Source organism: Aythya ferina (assembly GCF_964211825.1).
Source record: "Aythya ferina genome assembly, chromosome: 10".
NCBI classification, from domain to species: Eukaryota; Metazoa; Chordata; class Aves; order Anseriformes; family Anatidae; genus Aythya; species Aythya ferina.
Window position 1 is genome coordinate 19463925 of NC_140306.1, and position 12670 is coordinate 19476594.

The following is a 12670-nucleotide window of genomic DNA, read 5'->3' on the forward strand; positions in this document are numbered from 1 at the left end:
CTTAGATTTGACTTTAAACTTGGACTTACTTATCTTAATTTCAAGACATAGAGGGAGTGATTGACCTAAGATTCAAAAGAGTAAAATATGTAATTTATATTATTTTATATTATTATAATATGTAATTTATATAATTTATATGGTATTGAAAGAAAACCATGGAAAAGTCACACAAACTCTGGCTTAGGCAGAGAGATACTGAGATCAAAAAACATTCAGAACAAAACAGAATAGTCCATACATGTGATGGGCTCACTGCGACCAGCTAAAAATAATTATTCGAATAAGCAAAACTAAATCTTGCTTACAAAATGAAGGTTCAATTACTGTATATTAGTAAATTGTGTCAAAACAATAGGGAAAGTCTAGTCGACCAAAGCCCAGACTTGCCTAGAATAAGCGAAAGCACACCACAGTGTACGAAAATTGTTTCATAAAAGGGCTCCTGTACGTGATTGGAAATGAATGAAAACAAAGTACCAAAATACATTTTTAGCACTAATCTCTAAAATTCATTACTAAAGCCAATACAATCTTTTATTTTGAAAGAAGCACATTTCTAGCTCCCCTTATGATGATAACCTTGGGAAAAAGTAAGTCAATGTAAAATGACTATGAAATCATCATCCTTGAACTGGTTTTCTTCCCTTGCATGTCACAGGGTCATTACAATCTCACCTCAGAATAACAGTCTTTGAGGAAACAGTGCCACGCTGACAAGGGATATGCTTTTCAGATCTGCAATGCTATCTCTCAGTGTTTCAGGTAAGATTGCTATCACCATTCTTTCTCTATAGTTTTAGAAAAAGTTTATCACTGTTTCCATGCCCAGCACCAAATATTTGGGGCCCTCAGACTGAATAGGCAGATAAAGCTACAGGAGGGTGTCTTGTTCTCAGATGGGGAAGAGTTTAGTGAAATCTTTGTAAATTCACAATAAAAAACAACAGGACATAGTTAAATATATTTTCTGACACTTCAGTTTGCTATAGAAAATTATGGAATTCTAAGAGAACCTTAAAACATAACCCTTGAGGCAGCTTCCACCCCACTACCTGAGGAACCTTCACCTTTCTAGACGAACATACTGCTCCCATATCTATGTGCTCACATAAACTTGCCAATTACTTCTTATATTTCCAGTGTGCCTCATGGATATTTTGACATAAACTGAGCATATAAAGCGGAAACAGCTTAAGGTATACCACTATACCTCTTGATTTCTTTTTCTTTTCAGAATTCATAAACATTCTTCATTTAAGTGGTCTAATGAACTTTGACATGGCTGAGATGGAGCAGGGCAGGACATGTTGGGCACCAAGGAATTAGGTTTGCCTCAAAACGTTTATTTTGAAAGACCCCTGATTACTGACCCTGATTTTTGACAGTGCAAATCCCTTTCATAAAAATAGCATCTCCTACAAACACCATTTTACTTTCCACATCCAAACATCTCTTGTATTAATCTACTGAACACCTAGGCTATGAACAGATCACCAAAACAAACAAGGATAGCATATATCCTTGTGAAGTACCAAACGGAACTGCTTTCCTGAAGTGTTTTCTCAATGCCCAGATGCTACAGAATGCAGCATCTCTTCTAATGAAGAGTTCCTTACTCTTCATTAAAATCTCCAAGGCCACCTCATTGTAATGCTGCAAATCCTCCCTATAGCACTGCGCCCTGATGCTTACAAGCCTCCTGACAATGGAGGGGGTTTATGTGAAACACAGGTTTCTATTTGGAATCAAAGGATCCATCTCATTCATTTATTCAAAAGCCATCTGCCCTTCCTGAGCATTCCCAAAGAAACATGGCAACAACATTCAAAGTATATTGGCTAAGGAATTATCCATGGCTGTATAAAAACTGCACAGCTCTCTCAAAGAAAAGTAAATTCAACACCACTTCATCCAAAATGGAGGGTTAATTAGTTGACAGGAGATGTATAGGGATAATTTCATACAAATTCTTTATGAAAAAAACACCACCAATAACAAAAAACACATCAAACCCTATATGAAAAAAAAGAACACCTCAGTCCAAGAACAAATCCCCACCACTCCTTCAAGAATCTCCTCACCTTCTTTCAAAAAAGGATTTAGATTTGAAAGGAAATACACTACACTCTGGTATAAGATAGTTGAGTCTGCAGACAGGTACATGTAAGACATTAAAGTTTTTATCTCTGCGTTAGGGGGAAAAACATGAAACTACTTTTTCAGAGTTCTGAGAATAGCTGCTTGTCACTTTTCCATCAGCAAAGCACACTTTTCAAACTGATGATCTCAGTTCTGTCAGGATTTTGTTCGAGGATGTTCATCAGCAAGATCACCGTTTGTAATTATAAACTGATCTCTACTTCACTCCAGAACGTTACTCAATCCTAATGCTAATCTAAGAAGATTATCTGCAGATCTAAGAAGATATCTGAAATACACCAGTCAACACAATGACATTGGTAACACTTTGTCTGCTGTGGCTGTGCTACAGCTATAGAATTTATCCTATCTATACAATCAATATATAACCTGCAAATGCAGTTATATGAAAATCTAGATGAAAAATTTAACATGATAAACTACATGAAAATTTAACATGCTAAGCAGAACTCTGTAGACACATGGGTTGTTTTAAAGCATGAGTTTGTGCAGCTAAAGCCAACAAGGTAGCAGTGAACACTCCCCCCCCCCCGTGGGCACAGTTGGTCTGCAGTGAATTCTGCAGTGCTTCGGTAAGAAAACATTGGTCTGGAGCTGCATGAGAAGGCCACAGACTCTGATGGTTCATCACTAAATATGCCTATTGTCTACATTAAAATCTCTTGGCAGAATGATTAAACACAATAAAAAAAAGACTAAAAAAACATCAAGTTATGCATGAAAAATGAGATTATGGCATCAGAATGAAGATGACTGCAAATATGCTGACAAGGAAATCACTCCAAAGTTAACTGCAGTAAATGTGGCTTTGCCCTATTGCTTGAAAAACAGGTTACTTATGTTCTCTTGTATTATCACATATGCTTAAAATCAGCCAAAAAAAGTTTTGTATTTTATTTTTTCCCCCTCATGTACATTGTTGGGTACACTGTTGCAGTAGGCCCTAATGAGGAGTCCATGATCTTCCATAGCAATTCCAGTTTCTCATTGCAGACTCAGTCAGGAACAATATTCATCTCCTTTAGTTGTTCTTTACAGTGTGACAAAAAGCATAAGAAATCATTAGGAGAGGAGCAGAAGAAAGGGGTGAAGAAAAACGTGTTGACTTACACTCCAGAGTTCTGGATGACAGGGCAGAGAGAAACCTCCTAAGAGTGATGTCTAACCTGGCAAAGCAACGAGCCTCTTTGTACGTTTGGGAAACACTTTGGGAAACGATTGCTGCAGTACCTTGGTAGACACATAACAGTCCTCAACTAAACCTAGGAATGAAAGTGTGATTCAACCTCTCGGTTTTCATCTGCAGTCTACTTCTACACCCCATTCAGTAAAAACCAATTCAGTAAAAACCAATGCCAGTAACAGCTGCTATGATGACTGCAACCCTGACTCTTCACGAAGAGCCATTTTAAATCTCGTCCTCTGGGAGTGGTCCCCAGCCCACCTAGCTGGTCAGAGCCAACCCTCCTTGATGGCACATGGTGTGGAGAAGGCATAGGGTCCCCAGGCCCTGTGCTCCGACACCCGACCCATAGTGACAGCCCCCCTCAGTCCCAGCGGCGCCTTGCCGGTGCGACTCACGTGGATGCATGCGGGGTCCTCTGCTGCCACCAGCTCTTCTGTGGACATAGCTTCTCTACAGAAGCTGCTGAGCCCCCAAGAGTTGTTCCCTCTGGGAACAAGGATCTTCTCCAGGGCTCCTGCTGCTCCCCTCACACACTTGCCCTGGAGGTCCTCCCCCTGCTCCTCCTCCACGTCTGACAGTTCATGCAGCTCATGGCATGCGACAAGGCATTTTTCCTCTCCACAGAGGCTTGGTTAACCCCTTCCTCGTGAGGACACTAATGCCAGTTTTTCCATCAAAGGAATCCTGGTGCCTTTGCCCCGGCTGCTATTGCCTTGTGATCAGCAGAAAAAAAGCAGTACCTTTGTGTCTGTACCTGACGCATCCTGCTTCAGCTTCCCCTACCAGACAGATCTGTATCAAAAACACCTCTTACAAGTAATAAATTGACCTTTGAAAAGCTTCTTCACAATAATCTTTATTTTCCATCTCTCTGGAGTTGCAAGTATAAGACCACTCTTACAAAGTTACCATATAATCCTCAGCTGCGTAAAGGTTATTGCCACAAAACATAGTTGGCTCAGACTTTCAACAGTGTTTAAAAAATGACTACTTATATCTGCAAATTGAAATATAGCACCTAATTAGGAAACCTCTGATTAATCTTTATTCTTTGCTGTCTTGGATATTGCTTTGATAAATGAGGCTATTGAGTCTTATGAAGTCTTAATCACCAATATTCCAGATGGCAAAGAGCTGTACACAAAGTTTTTCAAAGAGCATGGAGCAACAGAAGAAATCTATATTATTTGTGGCTCTAAATCCATACACACACGTACTACAGGTCAGCTTAGTATTAGCTAAACACGATGGCAGCTCCACAAAGAAGTTCAGCGCACTGCTCACACAAACTTCTGCCCAGTGCAGGAGGCAACACACCTAACACCCCTCGTCAAAGCCATTACTAAATGCCTAGGATAACCAGACCAAAAGGGGACCCAGTATCACGTTTAGGAGATGAAGCCTCATAGCCTAACATCAGAGTAGTCTTCTACTGTCACCACGTGACGTGTTAGAGCATAAGGAGATCTTTCTTAAGATACACACAAAGATAGCATTTAGAGCAGATCCTAAGGACTACATACCTAAACGAGGCCAACAAGCCATTGTGCCAAACGAAATAAACTTTTCCTTGTAGGGGTGGAGTGAACAGAATAGCAATGTGAACCAAGCAGCTATCCTCATAAGGATTCAGGCAAACAACTTCACCAAGCCATCAACTGTATTTCACTTCTTTGAAAAGATGCAGTATGCATTTGCAGCCAGCCCATGCTGCACAGCAGAACAGCTTGTAGTCAGCAAACCAGACGTCCCATCTCTGCACACACTTCACACTACACCACCCTACAGAGCAGGCCCAGCCATTAGTGCATCAGCTAGCAACAAAGCTAACTGCACTGCAGAGCAGCTTCTGATGCCTCCCTCCCCCCCAAGTAGCAATGGGTTGAAAGCAGCACTCTAAGGAGAGTTAAACTACCCAAAGTCAGGGCTGCAGTCCATTGGGAAAGATTCATTTTTGCCAAGCTACAAATGTCAGCTTGCAACCACTTACACAGAAATGAGATAAAGCTGTTTCCCTCTTCAGATGCAACCTCCTGCTTTCAGCAAGTCATGACATCTCTCTCATTTCCAGCAGGGACACCGTCCTGTTTTTTGTGATACTGACTGCAACTTTTAAACAGACTTCTGAATCATTGTATCTTCCCTCTCCTGTCAGGTTAGCATCATCACAGCTGGCTAGCACAGCAATCTACAAGAGCACTAACCTCCTTGCAGCCTGGTCTTCAGTTATGAGGAAAGACAGATACTAGACAATACAAAATATACTTATGAAGAATGAAGTGCACATCAAATTGCACATGCAAGTGTGTGGGTATCTGACTAAAGCATCTCTATTACCTGACATGAGAGACTACTACTCGCCAAGTCAGAAAATGCAATTTGAGCAGCATTAGCTGACTGCAGTACTTTACAGGACCATATTTGTACTAGCGTGATTCACAAAACCTCTTGGAGAAGAAGAGTGATCTCAAATACATTTCAAAACTGGGAAGTTATTACTGAATTTCATTTGTGAAGATTTTTATTCATTGCAAGCAGTGGGACAAGAGGAATACTAATTTTGGGACCATGCTTTTGAAAGCTGAGATGTTTTTTCGCAATACATCTATAATGTAAGCCTAACAACTCTTTTTACCTTATAGATTAAAAAATAAAATAAAATAAAATAAAAGCAACCTTATCTGTAGCTATTTTTGCAAATTTTAGTGCAGTCTACTTCAGAGGACTACTCTCGTCATATCCTGAGTGTGCAGACTGCATCTTTTGATGATGGGAATATACAAGGGTCAACCCGTACAGCTCAGCAGCTCCTTTTGCAGCAGCCAGATGGAAAGAAGTAGCTGGGAAAATCTTTGACAAGCTATTCTTCTTAGCATTATCTATCCTGAAAAAAAATACAAATCCTATACTCCTGGTTTTATTTATCCAAGAAGAGCAGAATATAACCACCTCTTCCAAGGCATTTGGCACATCCCATTTCTCTGCAGTCAGTGATTCTTTCACCGATTTGCAAACTTACAAACTCATAAGTTCTTTCAGGCATTCGCAGTGCAGCTCACATAGACAAATATATTTATCATCTGGAGGTGAGGGTGTTGGGGAGGATGATTTTTTTTTAGTACAGAAATAATTTTAGATTGGTTTCTCCTCCAGCCTAACTTAACCCGAAAACGCAGCAACCCATTTCCATGGTTCCAGTCTGGCAATTAACAAACCGTACAGAGTTCCTAAATGCAGATGTAAAACTCCTCAGGCGCACTCCAAAACTAAACATGGGTATGCTTTCCCTTTTATAGCTTTATACCATTTGTTACACACACAAGCTGAAAGAACCCATGCTAGAAATGTGAATCAAACAACAGACGCCACCTAAGTATTTAGGCTGCAATCTAAAAGTTAGTCTTTTTGTCTTTGTGGGAAACTTGACCAGCTCTGAATAGTCCCTATTTCAAAGGTAAGACTACAGCAGAGATTTTTTCCTGCTCATTGTTCCCAAGTTTCATGCACCTTTAGCTGATGGAGATAAAACAGCAACAAATATTACTGAAAATATTATCTGTAGCTGCAGTGTATGCAAACACAGTCCAACCATAGAACTGGAAGCATTCCAAAGAGACCTGCAGCAGTTCTCTGCAACCCAGAGCTAAGATACCTCAGTTTCTACAACAAACCACACACACACAAGACAGTACTGACATCTCATTGAACTATGTTTTTAAACTTTCAGATTACAAAGTAACCAAGGTACAGATGTAACTAAAATTAAGGAAGTTTACTCACACAGGTTACTTTCCGGTAAATTTGAGCAGCATTCTGGCATTCTGAGTAAGGGTATTCTGAGGTAGCCATTTCCAACATGCACATTCCGAAAGCATAAACATCAACAGATTCATCGTAGTGTTCCTCGTACATTTCTGGGGCCATAAATTCTGGTGTACCTACACATAGATGAAAAGATTGTAAGTTATTCATAAAGTCTGAATGGCTTTAATCGCAATCCTTTTGCTGTGCAATCACAGCTGTGCAAAGGTGCATGCAAGATTATTTCAAAACAGGGAAGTAACTAGAAGAAGCTCAAACATCCTCCAGGGAAGAAACCCAAAGTCAATACACCCACAGCTCACCGGTAATATATAAGGGGAGGGGATACATATAAAAACTTCAAAAGAGAGTACTCAAATGAGATACAGAACAATGCCTGAATACACTGGAAGTTACAAAATGGTTCCCTTCTCTGGATGAAGGGAGGGACGCTGTTTGTAGTGGTGAAAATGACAAGAAATGAGAAGCTTTGGTCTTGCTTTTGCAAGGCAAGTTTGCATTTTTTCCTCCAGGGAGATACACAGCAACTACCCAGCAGACAGACAGCACTTTGAAAGCAAGTGGTATCACAAATTCACCTACAAAGTCGTGCAAAAAACATTAAACATGGTTCTGTCACTGGTTCAGCAGTAAAAATCAATGAGACTACCTGCAGAATAAGGTCCTACTCCACAGGGATTAGGGTGTCAAAAATCAGACACAACTGAATAAATATTAAGGGAAATGTTGTACTTACTGCTTCATAATGGGAAGATGCTGCTTTGTGACAAGTGGCTAATTACAATGCCTGCAAAAGTTATCTTTTATACAGAAAAGCAAAAATGAACACACAATGTCATCAACAACTGCAGAGTAACTCCTACACTTCACACAGACTGGCAAGTTCAGTTACAAGAATTGCTCGGCCTTTGTCAAAGAACCTCTGCACAGCAAAGTGCTCAGGAAGGTGTGGTCTTACTATAAAATCACAGAATCCTTGAAATTGGAAAAATTGGAAAAGACCTCTGAGATCATCTGGTCCAACCATCCCCCCTGCCACCACTATCACCCAGTAAAACCACATCCCTAAGTACTTATAGAGCAAAACAGAAAATAAACATTTACGTAGTTTATCTCAAGAACTGTATCTCCTAAAATACTGTACGCTTGGGAGTCAAGGCTGACCTTTCTTTTTACATATAGAACAGATGAAGGAAGAGAGATTAACAGTCATCTGCTGTGGGAGAGGACAGTTTCCACCAGTGAGCAACGGGTTAACAACAGGAACATGAGGGATCGTGGACCACATAACCTCGCCTTCAGTGCAGTAAACTCCATCCCAGCACCCACATCCCCCTCCCCAGAGCCCGCTGTCGATATGGCAAGTTGCTAGCAGCATCTGATTTTCGGCTATGACATCTCTCCCATCAGCACAAGCACAACTGCAAGACTCTGAAAGAGTCTATTCTAGAGCTGCTACATCACTTGAGAATGAACAAGACTCAGACACAGAAATGAACCTCATGAATTATGGAGCATTTCAAGTAAGTTTCTTGCAAATCTGAAAAAAAAAAGTGATAGCAATAGACTAAGAAGCAAATGATATTCTTGACACCATTCCAAAACGCCATGAAAATGACATTTTCCACCCATCCCTTGGGGGTGGGAAGGAATACATACAAGTATTGCTAACAAAACAGACCACCTAAAATGCAAAGCTGCTCAGCAGCTGTTCAGCTCCTCTCTGCAGCACGAGTTGTGCCCTGGCTGGGCTCCCTGAAGAGACACACCGCAAGGTCAGGCGAGCATCAGTGGAGGCACAAACACAGCGAGGGAGAAATTGGACTTCGGCCATGCTGACTTCACTGTTAAAAATGATGTGGAATTGCAGCTACTAATATTCATTTAAAGCTACTACAGCTAGGGAGAGGGCTTGCTGTAGGCAAAGATAAAGTGAGCGGTGAGGACAGCAGGGTGCACGCAGCACTGGAAAGCCAGGCTGGGACACGCAGCAGGAGGGAGAAGCCAGAGCCTAGGGCTGGTGCCCAAGGGACACCCTTCCCACCCTGCCCCTGCAGAAAGCCCACCTTCACCTCTTCAGTCCTCCCACCTCCCTGCCTACACTTTCAACCCTTAGCTTCCCACCTGGGGGAAAAATGCATTTTTCTACCCTGCTGTGAAGGTGGGAGCTGGCCCAGCATCAGGAGCAGAACCAGTCACACCGCCAGTGCTTCCAAGTCCCCCTAATTCTTTCCTCAGAGCAGCACTACTCATGAAAAAGATGGGTTCAGTTATACTGCCAAAATGAATATAGACAGCTTGCCAGCAACATGCAGCCCTTTTCATTATTCAATTTCTGTTAGACACAGCCATGGCTGCACAGCATTGTTGTAAAAACTCATTTTGCAAAAATCTATGTTGGTATTTCTGATATTATTCCTAGTCCATGGGTAACCGTATACTATCACAGCATATATAACATGGTATACTGCAAAAAAAGGAGAAAATTAGGGGAAGAAATGCTGAACTCCCCTACCCCCCCCCCAAAAAAAAAAAAAAAAAAAAGCCATTAGAAGGTAAGAACGAGAGAAACTTAACAGATGTAAACCAACACAATTTCACTGAAATCAACAAGGTTAAGCAGACCCAGAGTAGCCAAACACACACACACAACATTTCAATCCTAATTTCACTTCAACAGTACTGGGCTCCCCACCTAAAAAGGGTGAAACTTCTGTATAAATAGTTATAAAATATAACTGAAGAAAACTTGAGATGCTATAACAGTTATTTTAGAAACTACTGCTTTAAAGATAGCATGCTATTTTCTTTATAGTTATGGAATAGTGGTTGTCACTGGCAGTTTGTTAATTCTAATCATCTCAAACCTAATTTCCATTTATATAGCGAGCTGAAATACAAATATATGCATGATAACTTCCCTCACTTTCAGCATCCTTTCTCAGGAATTTACATATTCCAAGAACCAGCACATACATATCCGAATAAGGAAGATTTGCTAAGAAAGCTCAGGGTAAAAAATAAAAAATGTTTGAGAATTCGGGAGAAGGATATCCCAGACATTTCTCACACAGAAGGCATTGAATTTTACTTTTGCAAGGGAACAACAATCATTCAGAAAATGTCCTCCCAGTTCAAGCAAAACCAAATTATAATGCTCCTTGCATGGGTACCATTTAAGAACATCAGCTATTGTATATCCTAGTGGAAATTTCTTTTAATTTTGTAGCTACTGATTTTTAATAAATTGCAAATGTTGTTTAAGTAGGACTCTGCCAGGACTACACCAAGGCACAGACAAGCTCTGCAGTTGCCTGCAGAAGCAACTTATTTTGCTGATGCCCCAGTAAATGGGGATAAGCTGTTCCAGCTGGACCAGCTCTCCTGTGACCTCCCTGCAAAGGAGAGAAGCCTGGCTCTGCAGGGTACTACCCACAGACCAGGCTGCCTCTCCCTTCGGCAAAGTAACTGTTATCCCAGCATTGCTGCCAGCAGAAGTCTTCCCAAGGGCTTCCCAGAGCCTTTCACAGTGCCACCTGGTTTGTGAAGAGCAGACCATCATCTGTCTTTCCTCCTCCACCTCTTTTCTCCTCTCTCCCCAACAGGCACTGAGCCTGTTCTCAGGGGGATGCTACACACAACCTGTTGGGAACTGTTGCTGCTTCTTTTGGAGGAGAGAGGAGAAGGATTTGTGGAAGGAAAGTAATATGTCAATTAAAAATTTAACACTGTGATACAGAAGGAAGAAAAGATCAGGGTAGATGATCTTCCATAGGCCCTACAGACTGAGATTTTTATAGTGGTATAAAGGGAACAGCCACTAAAACCACTTAAGTCTCTGCTACCAGCCTACAAGTGAAAATAACACTAACATGAAGTGTCAAAGACAGACAACTTAAAAACACAATCACTATACCAACAGAAAGAAGCCAAAGAGAACAGAATGATTACCTATTACACTTTTGGCAAATGAAGCTCTCTTTAGGGTTGCCAGTCCTAAGTCTCCTATTTTCACAGATCCAGTTGGTCCAGTAATAAAAATATTGTCACATTTCAAGTCTCTGTGAATTATTGGTGGAGTTCTTGTGTGCAAGAAAAGAAGACCCTTCAGGATTTGCCGGCACCAACTACGCAGAACTTTTGGTTTCATCACTTTAAATCTCTTCAGATACCTGCAGTACAAACACACAGAAATGGTTATAAAGAAAATGAAGTGTTATTACAGATTCTAGGGGCTTCAACAGCTGAAATTCGTTTTCGATAAAAGCCTCTTATTAGATGCCATAATAGCAACTCAGAAATATCTCCAAATTGAAAGAAAGATCTTTTTAGAAAAGGAATTCAGAACATTCATTTTTAGGTAAGAAGAGAATAAGCATTTTTGGTGCAAATACAACCAAATATTTGCAAGACTGATAGTAAAGCAAATCACTTCATGCAGAGAACAGTTTTAGAAAATCTGTTTCACATATTCAGAACTGAATAATACTGAAGTTTAATTTTAACACAGGACTTTGACCTGTGTATCACGCACCTGCATTTTTTCTATTCACCTGAAACACTGATGTACATTTTGGTACATTTTGGAAAAATGTCCAGTCGGCTAATGCACCAGAGTAGCACACTGGATATATGCAGTGATGAGCCTTGCTCCCATTGCGGCTGAAAATCTGTTCCCGAATTCATGCCAAGTGCTTTATATCAACCTTAACCAGATTGTCAGTATCAAAAGCTATTAAATAATATTGTTTAGCAGATAACCTAGAGCACCTCTTGCTTCAAAAAGAGATTTTACCATTCAAGTACTATTCTATCTGAATTTTGTAACAAAACATGCAAATACAAGCTCAAAAGCCATCACAAAATCACACCCTGACAGATCGAAACTTCACATGCAGATGAAACAAACCAGAGAACTGCTTCCAGTTACATAACTGAAACAGAAGAACGGGGAAAGGGAGGTGGAGGCCGAAATTCTTCCTGCCAAGTCAATGCAGTTCAAACATAGGGACACACGACAGACACCAGAGAACAGCTCCATTTTTTCCTTTTATCTTGAGATGCTTTTTTTTCAGAATGTAAAAGTAGGATTTTTCTAAAAATTTCCATAGCTATTCTTAGACTGCTCACCAGGAGCACAGTACTTACGTCTTCAGTGTTCCAGAGGTCATCAGTTCGGTAACCAGTACGATGCATCTTTTGCCTTTTACACAGGATTCCCAGAAGTCATAAAATCTTACAATGTTTGGGTGCTGCAGACCTTTCAACATTTCTGCTTCCTCTTTAAATCTCTGTCTCTCTACTTTTGTTAATTTTCTGTCCTATAACCCAAAATAAGTTGTTATTAGCATTAAATGGACAAAAAAATAAAGCCACCGTGCTGATACAATATTCATAATTCTAGATTTGTTTTATACCTGTATCAAGAACACTTATAAAATCTTTTACGTAACAGACGAGCCATGTGTATGAACTAGGGCACTCGCCTTAAATCCAGTG

At 40.5% G+C, this 12670-nt stretch overlaps 1 protein-coding gene across 12 annotated transcripts in view; it reads right to left on the reverse strand.

Annotated features, from left to right (window-relative positions):
* WNK2 (WNK lysine deficient protein kinase 2) overlaps positions 1-12670 on the reverse strand; it is a 117478-nt gene that overhangs the window by 63856 nt on the left and 40952 nt on the right. For all 12 annotated transcript variants that reach the window (XM_084531391.1, XM_084531389.1, XM_084531388.1 and 9 more), the window contains exons 3-5: positions 12320-12492; positions 11123-11343; positions 7130-7287 (exon numbers count right to left, since the gene is read on the reverse strand). In XM_084531391.1, the coding sequence (XP_084387517.1) occupies positions 7130-7287; positions 11123-11343; positions 12320-12492 (552 nt within the window). The remainder of the gene's footprint in view (positions 1-7129; positions 7288-11122; positions 11344-12319; positions 12493-12670) is intronic.